The sequence below is a fragment of the Vipera berus genome (genome assembly GCF_964194415.1).
Source record: "Vipera berus genome assembly, chromosome: 1".
NCBI classification, from domain to species: Eukaryota; Metazoa; Chordata; class Lepidosauria; order Squamata; family Viperidae; genus Vipera; species Vipera berus.
The window spans coordinates 61,000,664-61,017,307 of record NC_138202.1 but is presented as its reverse complement, the minus strand read 5'-3'; the positions used below and the strand labels follow the sequence as shown (position 1 = coordinate 61,017,307).

At 37.8% G+C, this 16,644-nt stretch overlaps 1 protein-coding gene across 3 annotated transcripts in view; it reads right to left on the bottom strand.

Annotated features, from left to right (window-relative positions):
• The window catches only part of NOVA1 (NOVA alternative splicing regulator 1), a 131,709-nt gene that overhangs the window by 22,234 nt on the left and 92,831 nt on the right, over positions 1–16,644 (bottom strand). For 2 of the 3 annotated variants that reach the window (XM_081314997.1, XM_081314999.1), the window contains exon 4: positions 378–449. The exons of the other annotated variant lie outside the window; for it this stretch is intronic. In XM_081314997.1, the coding sequence (XP_081171123.1) occupies positions 378–449 (72 nt within the window). The remainder of the gene's footprint in view (positions 1–377; positions 450–16,644) is intronic. 3 annotated transcript variants of the gene reach the window in all.

The following is a 16,644-nucleotide window of genomic DNA, read 5'->3' as shown; positions in this document are numbered from 1 at the left end:
TCTTTATTATTATCAAGTACCAAATCTCCTTGAAAAACACATAAAGCCCTAGAAGTCTCATGTTATATTTTATTTATACTCTGGATGCTTCAGAGATATTTAGCATATCTAATGCAACCCCAAAAGCTGCTGCTAGGAAGAAATAAAATGTGAGTTTATGCAATGAGATTGCAACCTCATAAGAGTCACATGCCATGTTGATAAAAATGAATTTGAGTTATTTATCAGGATAAAATGATATTATTTGAGCAACAGCATTAAATATTCATGATTATGGGTGTAAATGAATAAATAAAACCTCAACCCACCATATCTTTTTCTCCAGTTTGCAAGCCACTTGTGAAAAATATGGTGTAGATGGTAGAATGATACTATACCTGATTAGCTCTGGAGGTGGTCATGGGATCAGATGGAGAGGACTTGGTGGTAGTTGGGGATGATGGCAATGTCTGGGAACAAAGCAGTTCAGGAGCAAATCAACCTCAACAAGCCTTAGACCAAACAGTTAAAAAAAATAAACAAATGTAATGTAATATAAAATTAAATAGAAAAAGCCTGAAAAACTAAATTTTATCTTCCTCATTTGAACTTAATGGAATTTAATGCCAATCAAGCAATAAGTAATGCATGTAAGTATGCATGCATACACATGTAAAATAAATTAATGGTTTAAAATTAAGATGGTAAACTCACAAAATAAAAAAGAAATACACTGCTACTATGAATATTTCTCCAATAATTGTTTCTTAAGACTAAAGAGTAGTAAATAGAAATTCCAACAAGTTCAATGAGCAGATGTACCACAAATTCTGTTACCATATGTTTAGAAAAGTAAAGCTTGCATTCTGATGTACTATATTTTTGTCAAATACTACATCTTTTGTCTTACACAATTAAAATATAAATTTAGTTATCTATATTATATAACTATACACACACACACACACACACACACACACACACACACACTAAAATCAAATTTCAGTAACACTAGAATTAGTGCTTAAAATGAAGTTTTGTCAATATTAATCTTAAACTACACAATTTAAAATCACATTATAATGAACAAAAATTGATTTTACATAGCACTTTCTAATATTATTATTATTAATAATATGGGAAAGTCTCAATTACCAGATTAACATAAGTCTAATGAGAAAGCTATAAATCTAATTTCAAGATAATGGTTTTTTTTAATTTTGTTTTTAATGTAAGATAATTCTTGTATATTTCAAGCTTTTCAACATACCAGAAATAACAACAACAAAATAGATTTAACATCAAATAATATAGTAAATAGTATTTATAAATTTATTAACATGCCCAAACTGTAGGTATCACAGTTTCTCTGGCTATTGTTATGTAAAAGTATTTTTTGGTTTATGCAACAGTTATTCTGTACCATACAGAGAAGCTCTGAGCTTGACCCATGTCACTTTAAAAAATCCAGTTACAACAAGAAGTTGTAAAAAGTTCAGTTTACAATAAAATAAAAATCTATCAATTACTGTAGAGGTAAAGTCACAATTTAAAATATCAGCACTATAACATTTTTATTTGTTAAAATCAGTGCAGAGACTGGGGAAGAGGAAACACTGATAATAAACCTACTACTAGGGACTGGAATAACAATTGAAAAGCTCTTTCTCTTTAAAAGAAAAGTCATATTATATACAGAAGAGCTACAGAGATATTTATATTTATATTCTTTTGAAAACTTCTAGGAAATATGTTCCAAAATATACTATGTAGTTTATTTCATTTAATACTTCAAGTATAAAACACTGATAATATTCAACATTATAATTTTACAAAGTTTAATAACTATTCCTTTCTCAATGCTAAAGAAAATAATTAAATGTTGGTGAATTATCAGCAGTGTTAATTAATTATGAAGAACAAAAATAAACAGAATATCTAATGTATATAACAGGGTAAATATTACCAAAGATTTGTAAGACCTGATAAAATTTCCACAACAATCGTAATTCCATAAAATATTTGCAAATAGTAAAACTTTTATAGTAAATTAACAAAGATTCTTCTAATTGATATGCATTCTGCTGTCCTTTTCTAGTGTCCCTTTCTGCACAGATGCTATAAGAGATTATACCAGGAGAAACAGGTAAAAAGTGATGGTTCAAATGCATGATGGAAATTTATTTTTCCACATAGAAAATGAAAATGGCAGATAATGAGTTGAGAAGTCAAAGCTTTAGAATTTATGAGAGTAAAAGCACGGAGATGAAAAAAAAATGTCTGAGGAGATCTGTATATATGTTCAGGTACTGGAGGAAAGACATATTAATGCTACTGATAAAAATGTAGTGCTATTTCCATGTAGTGCCATTATTTTGACTCCATCCTCCCAATTTTGGTAACTGCATGTATACCACACCACAACTGTGCTCCCTGATAACTGCAGCTAGTCAATAGAATAGTGCAAAAATCAATGGTTCGGCCAATGGTCAATTTCTTTCTTTCTGTTTCTCTCATGTCATTTGTTGGAAGGACAGCAAAATGGCCAAAAATGATAACAAAGAAGAGATGTTAAGACATCTTACAGAACAGATATGCCAGAAGGAAGGGGGAGAATAATAACATTTGGAGAAAATACAGTTATGGGGTTCACATATTGATATTAACTAATTCTTTCAATATATTCCTAATTTCATTCTTTACTGTATTGTAGAACTTTCCACTGCTTTTTTATTTTAAAATTATATTTCCTCACAGTAACTTTGAAAATGAGATCCAGTATATTAAGAATGGTATATTAAAGGTGGAGCCAGAATTTGTTCAGTTACAATATCTATCATACCTAATTATTGGCTACCCTCGGTGAAGCTGATGGAGTTGGAGTCAAACACCATCTGGGAGGTCACAGGTTTCTTATATCCTAGAGTTAGCGGTACAGTATGTCTTTAATAGGAATACCATCTACACTATAGTACTCAAATTGCACCTGTTTTTCATAAAATGATAGTCTTATTAATGCAACCTTAATTCACAGGACCATTTGTTCCATTCCATTAAGTTGATACATGTTTGAATAGATAATAAGCTATATCTTTTCCTTCCTTTTATTAGCATGCTTTCACTTAGCAATGCAACAAAACAGGAAAATCAAGGAGGTAAGGAAAGAGAAACGCACTGAAGTAGAAGAATACTGAAGTGTATTTCGTCAGTAATTTCAGGTTTAAAATAAGATAGGATTTGACAGCCATCATTTTTCCTGAATCAGTGCTGCTTCTAATATAACCCTACATTTATGCATTTGATTCCACTATCTTCCACTAACTGTCTTGTTATCTTAGTTTATCAGTAATCAAACATTTATACCTCCTTATTTCTGTGTTCATATAGATCACGAGTGTCAAGCTCAACTGAGTCACGTGATGTATCATGATGTTTTTTGCCTTTGCAGAGCCGGTGTGGGTGTGGCTTGTACGTGATACATCTGGTCTGTGGGCCATCAGTTTAACACTCCTGATATAGATGAACACAAAGAAACGACTTTCTAAAATGGAGTTATTACAATAACTCCAAAGAAATATATTTAAGGTAAGAAAATCAAGACATCCCCTTCTTCCAAAAAACACTAATAAAGCAGTTACAGATGCATCCTCATACAGAAATAGCCAAGCACAGCTTTCAAAGCAATTGCATGAGCCCTGTAATGGGACATGGCTGCTTTAAATGATGTCAAGGAAGATTCTTCAATCATAAAAATATGTTTTCTAAATAGTATCTTTTGAATATTCTACACAATTCTAATATAAAACACCTTTCCTAATATTCAATTATTGCCTCAAAATATGCTGGAATTATGATATTACAATAACTGAGTACAAAACTGATTTCATAAATGGATACAGTTTTATTAAAAAAACAAAATCTCAAAATATAGATGTTGCTTACTGAAAAGCAGCATGCCATAAATAAATAAATGGTGGTTCATCTCATATTGCTGAAAGAGGAAACAGCAAAAATGAACACTAAACATTTGGAATCCTGTAAAATAAATATGATAATAATGCTTCACACCAAGCTGCTAATATATCTTTCATTAAATAATAAGGAAGAGTGTTTAAATATCCACAAAACTGTAATTAGAAAAATTACAAAACATGCCATCCATTTTTCACCATTAAAACATGGATTATTCTGTTACACAAACAAATAAAAACAATACCATGACTTACAATGGAATTAAAATACAAATATCATTATTCTTGGATGAAATTACCTTAACATTAGGATAACAATCTGACTAAAGAAATTTTGCTCAGTTTTACATATTTATTGATTATCATGAAATTTACCACCACAATATTTCTGAAGTAACATCATATCTTAGATGTTATAATCATATATCAAATTAAATAATTTAGATAAGGTATCCTTCCTTTATATGAGAGAAAAAAAGGGTTTTAAAATACTGATAGTCACTTGCTATTTCATATAGTCTTAAATTTTATTAAATGATTAATTGGGAATACTTTTAGTTGATTAGAAATAATATATTACCTAATTAATTATTGAAACATATCAATTCTATTTAAAATAAAACCCAAGCTATTATAGTAGCGGAACAAATAAGATGTTGGCATTTAACTATAATTACCATAATTCTACAAAAACATCAATGGTATAATTAGAGTATTGCTTATGTTATTAAAAGATACTTCTGTTCAAAGGCCCTGTTATATGCAGTTTTCAGCTATAACCCTAGGTCAAACCCTGCACCATTCTTGAAGCAGTGGCTATAGAGATGACCCAATAAAGAGCAGCAGAATTAAGATCAAATGAATTAAGATCATATGTCCACTGCATAAAAAATTCCACTGATAATCACATATTATAAAAATATTAAGAAATAAAAGTAGCTTACCTGAAAGCATTGTTCTTCAAGAGTGGTCCATTAATAAACCATGTTTATGGGTTATTGCCACTATCTAAATACAGGACTTTTCTAAAAGGTAAGAAAACTGTTAGGTGAAAAAAGGAAACTCACTTTTTTTTCTGCCAATAGGCTGTGTTACTTATAAGAATATTCAACTGAAGTAACACCAGTTAAGACAGAACAAGAAGAGGAATAAGATGACTAGCTTTTTCTCCAAGAAACAGTTTTGTTTTCTTTGAATTAAGTCATAATTGTAGGTAAGACCAGGATATTGCTTAACAAAGAATTTGAAAAATGCAATATTAGGCATCAAACAGCCATTTGGTTGGGCAAGATGATGGCAATTTTGCTTTTTTGATTAAGAGTTTTGCCACACATTCTGTAGTTAATCCATGAGATAACTCTGTAAATTCTAACTAATTTGGATACTAATTCATTGGCAATAAAAAATAAAATTTATAGAGTGCTGAATAATATACCATAACACTAGTTGCAATAAGATGAAAAGAATATATGGAGTTTATTCACTACTTTCAAATAAAAAAAAGGCTTTTCTGGATTCCTTCCCGAAACTAAGCTGCAGAGGGATTGGAACACCGTGTTTGTGTGTGTGCGTGCGTGCGTGCACATGTGGATATACACACACATATATAAAAATGTCTGTCTGCCTGTCTACTTCCACAGCTGAGAGAAGGGGGTGACAGAGGCTGCATCCCCCGAAAGAAGTCTCCGCTGAAACGAGAGAATGGGGCGGTGGAGCGCTCCAACGCCTCATTCTCTCGTCTCAGCGCCCATTTTCTCGGCGAAGACTTCTTTCGGGGGATGCAGCCTCTGCCGCCCCCTTCTCTCAGCTGCCCAGGCAGCTGAGAGAAGGGGGCGGCAGAGGCTGCATCCCCCGAAAGAAGTTTCCGCTGAGCGAGAGAATGAGGCGTTGGAGCGCTCCGCTGAGAGAATGGGATGGTGGAGGCTTGCCGCCCATTCTCTCGGCAGAGACTTCTTTCGCGAGATCCAGCCTCTGCCGTGCTGCACCGAGAGAACAGCAAGCCGCCCCATTCTCTCGGTGGAGCACTCCACCGCCCCATTCTCTCGGCGGCTTGCCACCCCGTTCTCTCATCTCAGCAGAGACGTCTTTCGGGGGATCCAGCCTCCAGCTGCTGCATTTCCCAGCCTCGGCTTATACTCGAGTCAATAACTTTTTCCAGTTTTTTGGGGTAAAATTAGGGGTCTCGGCTTATACTCGAGTCGGCTTATACTCAAGTATATACGGTAATCTGTTATCAGATATCACATGGGCATGGCTCCATGCCTTCTGTTTAGATACTTGAATATTTCCTCTTCACCTTCCTTCAACACCCAAAAGCTGTTAATATGAGAACATCTATTTTATATTTATACAGATGGTCAGTTACTATAGACACAGGAATCCAGATCCACTCATGCTGGGCCAGTATTGTAATTTAGACCTCTATCATCAGCCACTTTGCAGAATCTTGTCAGCTTTAATCCTCACAACTCTCTTATAGCTATTTAGTAGTGTGACATTTTAAAGATATCCTCCCTCAGAAAAACAAAAATAAGAGGATGCCTATTGTTTATATGGAAATTCCTTATTGATGCTAGTGTTCCTTACAAATAATTTTAATCTATTCATTTGATATTTTTATTTTTGATAAGTTCCTTCCCAACTCGGTCTCAACAAGCAAATTTCTCCTCTTGCTAGGTAATTTCTTCCTTTTGAAATGCATAGATCCATTCCATCTAAAAATAATCTAGTTAATCAAGTGTTGGTTAAGAAACTAAGATATTAATCAACAGCAGTATTACTTAACAGAACCTTGAATCTAGATAATGGATATCCCATGGGGACTGGTTGAGACTTCTGGACTGAAACAGAACAATTGATCAGAAGACAGTAAAATATAGCCCAAATGGTAGTGAGTCAAGAGTAGTTATTCCTATATAAAAAAGGGACAGCAGACTAAGTATGACAGAATAGTATTAAATAGTAAACAAAACAAGCAAGAATAAAGAACAAGCAAGGAAAGGAAGAAATATCTAGTTGACTAAAATAAAATGAAGAACATGAATTTAACTAAACTCATGAAAGGCAGCTGTTCTCAGGATGGGGCAAAGCATTTATCAGGCAAAAGTACAAATTGTAAGTAGAATCAATCATTTCTAGGTTACAGATTTTTCACAGGATAGGAACAAAAGAGTTATATGCAAAGATACATATCTTGAGTGGAAATTTATTTATTTATTTATTTATTTTTATTTAGTTACATTTATATACCGCCCTATTCCCTGAGGACTCAGGGCGGTTTACAGGAAATTAAAAAATCCACCATACAAAAGTTAAAAAACCAAATTAAAAAATATTAAATTGACCCTGTATACTTAAAACCCCAATTAAAATTTCTCCTCAGCCTGGGCCCGAGAGCTCAAAGAGCCAGGTCTTCAGGCCCCGGCGGAATGATCGGAGGTCGGGGGCAGTCCTCAGCTCCACCGGCAGCTGGTTCCAGAGGGCAGGCGCTCCCACTGAGAAGGCCCTATCCCTGGGTGTCACCCGCCGGCAATCTCTCACCGGCGGCACCCTGAGCAGACCCTCCCTGTGGGAGCGCACTGGGCGAAGGGCGTTTGATGCCGGCAGCAGGTGTTCCCTCAAATAGCCCGGACCCAGGCCATGTAGGGCTTTATAGGTAATAACCAGCACCTTGAATTTCACCCGGAGGGCAACCGGAAGCCAATGCAGCTCGCGGAGTAGAGGTGTTACATGGGAGTATCGGGAGACCCCCATTACAACTCGCGCGGCCGCATTCTGCACCAGTTGAAGCCTCCGAGTGGTCTTCAAGGGCAGCCCCATGTAGAGAGCGTTACAGTAGTCCAGACGGGAGGTAACAAGCGCATGAGTAACTGTGCGTAGGGCGTCTCGGTCCAGATAGGGACGCAACTGGCGCACCAGGCGAACCTGTGCAAAAGCCCCCCTGGTCACGGCTCCTATGTGGTCTTCAAAATTGAGCCGTGAGTCCAGGAGGACGCCCAGGTTGCGAGCCCTATCAACGGGGGGTAACACCTCACCCCCCATCGTTAGAGGTGGAATAAGTTGGTTAACCCGAGATGCCGATATGCACAGCCACTCAGTCTTGGCGGGATTGAGACGAAGCCTGTTTCTCCCCATCCAGACCTGAACCGCCTCCAGGCACCGGGACATCACGGAGAGGGCATCGCTGGGTTGGTTCGGGGTGGAAAGAAAAAGTTGGGTATCATCAGCGTACTGGTGATACCCAACCCCGAAACCACGAATGATCTCGCCCAGCGGCTTCATATAGATGTTGAACAGGAGAGGCGAGAGGACCGACCCCTGAGGAACTCCACAAATGAGAGACCTCGGGGCGGATCTCTGCCCTCCTGTCAACACCGACTGCGAGCGGCCCTGGAGGTAGGAGGAGAACCACCGTAGAACGGTGCCTCCCACTCCCAACCCCCTGAGACGCCGCAGCAGGATACCATGGTCGATGGTATCGAACGCCGCTGAGAGATCTAATAGGACCAGGACAGAGGAGCAACCCCTGTCCCTAGCCCTCCAGAGATCATTCACCAGCGCGACCAATGCCGTCTCCGTGCTGTGTCCGGGCCTGAAGCCCGATTGGTACGGGTCCAGATAATCAGTTTCCTCCAGGAACAGAGGGAGCTGATGCGCCACCACACTCTCAACAACCTTCGCCAGAAAGCGAAGGTTGGAGACTGGACGATAGTTGTTTAAAACAGCCGGGTCCAAAGCAGGCTTCTTGAGAAGGGGCCTCACCACCGCCTCCTTCAAGGCGGCAGGGAAGACACCCTCCTTCAAAGAAGCAGTTATTACTGCATGGAACCAGCCTCGTGTTCCCTCCCGAGCCGCATAAGCTAGCCAGGAGGGGCACGGATCCAACAAACAGGTGGTGGTGCTCAGTCTCCCCATGATCCTGTCCACATCATCAGGGGAAACAGGGTCGAACTCAGTCCAGATAACACGCTCAAGACCGCCTGATTCTTCCACGTCAGACTCTGCCCAGTCAGAGTCCAGACCGGTCCGGATCCGAGCGATTTTGTCCGCCAGATGATGACTAAACTCCTCGGCTCGTCCCTGCAAGGGATCCTCTCTCACCTCCTGGTTAAGGAGGGAGCGAGTCACCCTAAACAGGGCGGCCGGGCGATTATCTGCGGACGCGATAAGGGCGGCAAAGTAGTTAGACTTCGCCGTCCTTATCGCCGCAAGATAAGACCTTATAAAGGTTCTTAACTGCAATCGGTCGGATTCGGATCGGCTGGATCTCCAACCGCTCTCTAGACCTCGTCTCCAACGCTTCATCTCCCGGAGCTCCACAGAGAACCATGGGGCCCAACGGGATCTGCGCCGGGTCAGAGGTCGCATGGGTACAACGCAGTCAAGTGCCCTGGTGGCAGCCGTTTCCCAGGCCTCCACCAGAGCATCGACTGGGCTGTGGGTAAGGGTGATAGGTATAGGCCCAAGCGCCCTCTGGAACCGATCCGGGTCCATTAGGCGCCTGGGGCGGAACCACCTGGACGGTTCCGCCGCCCAGCGGCGGGGGGTGGCATGACGGAAAACCAGCCTCAGGAGGTGGTGATCTGACCATGACAGAGGGGTGATGGACGGGGAACCCCCTCCCAGATCGTCCAACCACTGTCCAGACAGGAACACCAGGTCGAGAGTATGATCCCCCTCATGGGTCGGGCCCTCAATAACCTGGGTCAGGCCCATGGCTGTCATGGAAGCCATGAACTCCCGAGCCAACTCCGACGACCCTCCCAGTGACGGCAGGTTGAAGTCACCCAGGACTATAAGCCTGGGGAACTCCACTGCCAACCCTGAGAGGGCGTCGAGCAGCTCAGGCAGGGCTGTTGCCACACAGCTGGGCGCCAGGTATGTAAGCAACAAGCCCAACTGAACCCGAGGACCACATCTCAAGAGGAGGGATTCACTCCCGGCCATCTGGACAATGGTGGCCTCCCGGGGACACAAAGTCTCCTGAATAACCACTGCCACTCCACCACCCCTGCCCTGAGCCCGCGGCTGGTGCAGCACCCGGAAACCCGGCGGGCATAACTCGGTGAGAGGCACCCCTCCCTCCGAGCCCAGCCAAGTTTCCGTGATGCACGCTAGATCCGCACATTCCTCCTCGATCAGGTCACGGATGAGGGGAGCTTTGTTGACTACTGATCTAGCGTTAAAATAGACCAACTTGAGCTTGAGGAAATACTGGAAGAAAGCCTAGAACAGTGTGGGCTCTAGCAGAACTGTTCTCCAAAATGTGTATTTCATCCAATGAGTCGTTGTCCAGTTCAGTCTTCAATCACTGGATTTTGGTGTACTTAACACAAAGGACACTTGGATCAGGATTTATATTGTCAGTTAATAAGCATGGGTTGCCTCGAGTTCTATTGCAAGGTAGAAAAGTAGAGCACTGGCAGCAGAACAAAAATGTACAGGTAGAGAATGGGAGAAATCATGGTAAGAGAACTAGGATCTTCAAAAGACACCTTTCCAGAGATCTCTCAAACCTAATGGTGCTCCTGCTTAGGGACAACATTATAATTCAGGCACCTTGTAAGCAGAAAATGTAAAACTATATATCTATATCTATATCTATCTATATCTATCTATCTATATCTATATCTATATCTATATCTATATCTATATCTATATCTATCTATCTATCTATCTATCTATCTATCTATCTATCTATCTATCTATCTATCTATCTATCTATCCCAGTTGCAATGTATGGCAGTGAAAGTTGGACCATAAAAAAGGCTGAGCGCCAAGGAATTGAGGCCTTTGAACTATGGTGCTGGAGAAGACTCCTGCGAGTCCCTTGGACTGCAAGGCGATCAAACCAGTCAGTCCTAGAGGAGATCAACCCTGACTGCTCTTTAGAAGGCCAGATCCTGAAGCTAAAACTCAAATACTTTGGCCACCTAATGAGAAGGAAGGACTCACTGGAGAAGAGCCTAATGCTGGGAAAGATTGAGGGCAATAGAAGAAGGGGACGACAGAGAATGAGGTGGCTGGATGGAGTCACTGAAGCAGTAGGCGTGAGCTTAAATGGACTCCAGAAGGTGGTAGAGGACAGGAAGGCCTGGAGGAACATTGTCCATAGGGTTGTGATGGGTCGGACACGACTTCGCAACTAACAACAATATATATATATATATATCTATCGATTGCTTAAGGAAGAAAACGAAACATTTCTTCTTCAATAATTTCAAATTTCAAAACAAATAAGATGTTGAAAAGTGACTGTTGAAGCAATTTTTGCCATTTACTAACTTGCTCGATGCTTCCCAATTTAGCACTGAGTCAGTTGTCTTCTTTTTAAAAATCATGTTGAAAAAAACACAAAAAATATAAAAAACTAAATTAAAAAGAAAACAACAAAATTACATCATATTGAATATTAAAAAAAATTGGAGAAGGGAGTGCCAATTTTTAAATAAATCATTAAATCTTGACCACACATATACAGATAGATAGATTGCAAAGTCAGGTGATCATAGAAAAAAAAATAAACATCACTGACTTTAGAGAAAATTAGAATACCAGGAATAATAGCCACAGAATTAAGTCAAGGACAAACAAGTGGCAAGGGAGCAGTGGAGTTAATAGGCAATTGAGGTAGACCAATCAACAGCTCTATCAAGGAGGCTACTTATGCCCTGAATCTGCCCATCCTAAGAAAAGGCATAAAAATTCTGTCAGACTTTTGCTGTAACAAATGTTTTTTTTTTCCAGTTAGCTTGCAAGTTATGTGACCAAATTGATAAAAAGGTATTGGATAATAAAGAGACTTCTTTGTAGTGTTTATTAATAGTGCTTTATACAAATTATCCTAAGTAAAAAAAAAGCTATCAATTCTATGTGGAACTGAACATAATAGTATGCATATACATTCAAACACAAAAATCATGTTTCATGATAAATGTTTATTGCTTTTTATAAATATTTTGTACATTAACTGAAAATCTGTAAGCTCTCAATGAAGCATGGCTGCATCCGAAATAAAGCTAGGAACAATTTAACAAATTACTTTATACAGAAGAAGAAAAAATCTTTTTAAAAAGTAGCATTTTGCATTAGGAAAATGCTTGCATTGCTAGAACCTTTAGTAATGGGATTGAGAAGTGACCATAAAATTAATTCACTTTTAAGAAAATCTATTTTGGCAGTGGCATATTCATTCAATCCGTACTATTTCTTTGGGACTATTAGGTATCTTTTAGCAAAGCTATGTTTTTATTCTCTACGATTTAGTTTTTGAAACATACTGAAAGAAAAAAAATATATCTATATACTTATAAAAAGGTTTCCCTCTATAACAATACAATGATCATATAAAATTGTTTTTGAATTATGAGCTCTGTATTTAATAGACATTTTTGTGAGACTTCCCAAATTAGTCTTTTGAACATTTAACAAAAATGTTTTAAGTTTTTTTTAAATATTTTAATTACTAGAAAATCCGCAATATTTATTATGACCAAGGTATCTTTTTATCTGAGATAAACTGTAACCATTCTATAGGTGTATTATTAAGTGTTCTTTTGGAAGGAAGGTAAACAGAAATAATTTACCAGCTATCTGAATCAAATAGTTTGGAATCATTATTTAAAATTATAAAGTATGATGAAGCTCTAATTTATCTTTCACTATACAGTTGCATGGAATATGAAGCAAAATGTTGATTTCTTAAGTAATACCAATTTTTCTTATTTAAGAGCATTTGTAATCCACAAATATAAAATACTATTATATAAACCTATTTTTATCAAGTAATTATGATTTAACAAAGACATATTTTTCTCTCTATTCTTAATAAAAAGAAAACTGGAAATATATACTAGCTGAAATGTTTGCGATTAGGACTTTAGAGATAATTAATATAAACGTCTGGCACCTTGAGCTCACCTCTCGGATTACGGCAATAATAATATTTCTTTAGAAGCCAACAAATAACACATGGAATCTTCCTATACTGATATTTCCAAGTAAATAGTATTAAGAGGGCTACTGTCTGTGATGTTGGACACAGCATATAGCTTTTATGTTTGTGAGCCATTTAACATCTATCCATTTAACATCTAAAGTTTGAATTTATCAAACATTAAAAAAAAATCTAAACTGACTCATTGTGACCTGTAGTAACTAGTACTATATCTTAACTATCAGCTACATTAAAATTTATATATTTATGATAACTGTATGCTTTCCCATAACTACAATAATCATTCTAAGTACAATTGGTAGCTTCATAAGATGACATCATTCTATTATGAAAAAACACTCTTCTATTCAGCTTTCTCCAAACCATGTACATATACTTTCTCCCAAGTATTCAAGTCTTTCTAATCTAAAATCCACTTAAATTGCAATAGGTATAATTTTATAGAACATGTAGGATAAGCCTATTTTTAAAATCATATCACTATGCAGTTCTGTTTCCTGACAAGTAAAAGTTAAATATATAAAAGTGGCTGAAATTGCCAAGAGGAAAAATATAGTTTGACATAGCTTGCTCTTGCAATAATCCCCAACAAAATATTTACAACAGTATAGAACTAGGGATAAACTGATCTTTTTTTTTCTTATGCATCTTCATTATCTCCAACAGTAGAAAATGATATGATATATTGTGAGTAATATATTCTATGACATGAATTCAGTCAAATATAATAATTTTGGGAAACCGAGTTCATCAATTTTAAATGTAATGGTTTATTAATGGAGATAAGAAAATACTAGACTAAACATATATATATATATATATATATATATATATATATATATATATATATATATATATATATATATATATATATATATATATATATATATATATATATATTCACATACTGCTGAATAAGATTCAAATTATTTCATTTAAAAAAAATGAGAATGGTATAGTTCTCATGAAAATTGGTTGACAACATACACAAGATTTTAAATTAGAATGATCCTTTATCATTACTTATGCTTAAACAAAACATTAAAACAGTTTTACAGATAGCTATCTTATAAAGTGATTTTTAAAAAAGCTACACCTGGAAAATGTTGAAAGAATAAAAAACATTTTTCTACCTTTATATCTACTATGTAATTGTTACAAATAGCAAAAAACAAAAGGTAGCATATATATTTAAAATGATTACATCTAATCAAGGTTTGAAAAATACCAAAAGCAAAAATAGTGCTTCAAAATGTTTAACTTTAATGAAGAAAGACAAAAAAGTCCAGTTGTCTCCTGAAAAAAGCACCTTTGGATTTAACTTTAATCTTAGATTTAAACCTTTTTTTTGTAATGTACAGTTGAGAAGATAAAATCAAGTTTGAGTGAGCTTAATTAATCTGTAAATTTAATACTTTAAATAACTCCATTTGTTACCTAGACTGCTGCAAGTGTTCTTTTGAGCTCTAATATATATTGCTGGTGATGTCATAATGTCAATGTAAGCAATATAAACCACAGATTAATCACTCTGTTCTACATTAAGAGTGTCTTGCCTCTTTAATTGGAGACTTGGTTGTGTTCTGATGGGGTGGAGGTGTGCTCTGATTGGGTGGGGGGTTAGCTGTGTTCTGATTGGGTGGGAGTGTGTTTTGAATGGGGGCTGTGTTCTGATTGGGTGGGGATGTGTTTTGAGTGGATGGGCTGGTCTCAGCTGCCAGCCTTAGACCTGAACTGGTGAGTTGTGCTGCTTTTGTTCGGCTCCGTGTTTGTGGTGGTGCCATGTTTTTATAGTAGGTGTCAGTTTGCTTATTGTGTGGTTTGGAGGGTTTTAAAGTGGCTAATGTTGCAGCTGTAGTTAGGTTTCTGTTTTGTGGTTGTGTGTCGTTATCGTTGTGGGTTCGGATTTGCTTTTTGAATCGTGTGGTGGTGATGTCATGTGATGTTATCATGAGTTTGGGTCTGGTATCATTCTTGGTGGTTGGGACTCATCTGTCAATCATGGCGGGTTTCCAAATGGCTGGTAGGCGAGAGGTATCATCTCATTTGTTCATGCTGTGGGGGCGTTTTTCTATCTCAATGGCTTCTCTGATTATTCTGTTGTTAAAATGTTCAATTTTGGCGATAGTTCTGGTTTTTTAAAAATCAATTTCATGTCCTGTGGCTTTAAAGTGTTGGAACAGGGATGAAGTTTGTTCTCCCTTTCTGAGTGAGTTCCTGTGCTCTTCAATGCGTGCACTTATTCTTCTGTTGGTCTGTCCGATGTATGTGGTGGGGCAGGTGGTGCATGGGATTTTGTATACTCCTTGGTTTTCTAACCCAATTATGTCTTTGGGGTTTCTTAGGATGGTGGATATTTTTCTGTCTGTGTAGAATGCTGTTTTGATGTTGTGTTTTTGGAGGATCTTGCTGATTCTGTCTGTGGTCCCTTTTAAGTATAGGAGGAGGGCTTTGCCATTTTCTTGTTCTCTGTCTTGGGTTTTTGTGGGTTTCTCTCTTCGGATTAAGTTGGTAATCATGTTTCTTTGGAATATATATATGGTAAAGGTTCCCCCGCACATGCGTGCTAGTCGTTTCTGACTCTAGGGGCCAGTGCTCATCTTCGTTTCAAAGCCAAAGAGACAGCGCTTGTCCGAGGACATCTCCATGGTCATGTGGCCGGCATGACTAGATGCCAAAGGCGCACGGAGCACTGTTACCTTCCCACCGTAGTGGTCCCTATTTTTCTACTTGCATTTTTACGTGCTTTCGAACTGCTAGGTTGGCAGAAGCTGGGACGAGTAACAGGCGCTCACTCTGTTACGCAGCACTTGGGATTCGACCCGCCAAACTGCTGACCTTCTGATCGACAAGCTCAGCGTCCTAACCCACTGAGCCACACCGCATCCATCCATATGCACATACCAACCTACATTTATGTCTATGTGCATATGTTTGCATTTCTGTGTTTGGCTTTCTAGACATATATACACATATATATGGGATATATATAAGGCCTGGCTGAAGTATAGATTCCACTTGTCCTGAAGTATAGATTGCACTTGTCCTGAGATGCATGGCAAAGCTTTAAGAGCTGGGATAGCTAATCAACAGGGTTAAGAAATCCTTTTATTTTTTCAGAAAAGTCCAGTGAGATGATCTCTTACAGTTTTGCCTCAACAACTAACAATCAACTCTTCTATGTTCAAGAAAGGGTATAGTCATTCCTTGCCACCTCCTTTCATGTAGCACAAAACTCAGCCTATCTTATTTATATTTTACTCCATACAGCCATTATCACAGTAATTTTCTTCACATTCCTGAAACAAAAAGTTATATGCACTTAGAAAAATAAATTGAAAACCTTTGCAATGATTTCTGTGATAACCACCTAACAGACAGGTTTTCCTGTCATCTCACTCCATTTGGGCAGAAAATAACAAAAAATAGAGCTTCTACCTTTTTTCTAGGCTAAATTGTGGGAATTCAACTCTGTCTTTCTAAATATGATGAGATTAACTGCAGCACAAATTCTAAAATTACTGATATGTGCGATTTCTCTCTCTCTCTCTCTCAGCATAAATATAAATCCACTGATTATTCTTACATAGTAGTAGTTCTGTAAGATTTCCAGTTGATGCCAAAGTCAGGAGATGAATGTCAGAATGGAAAGTATGAAATAATAGTTTCAAAATCAGAAATGCTGAAAGGTTTCTGATACTTATGCAAAATATATTTACTATGGTTGCTTTACTTCTA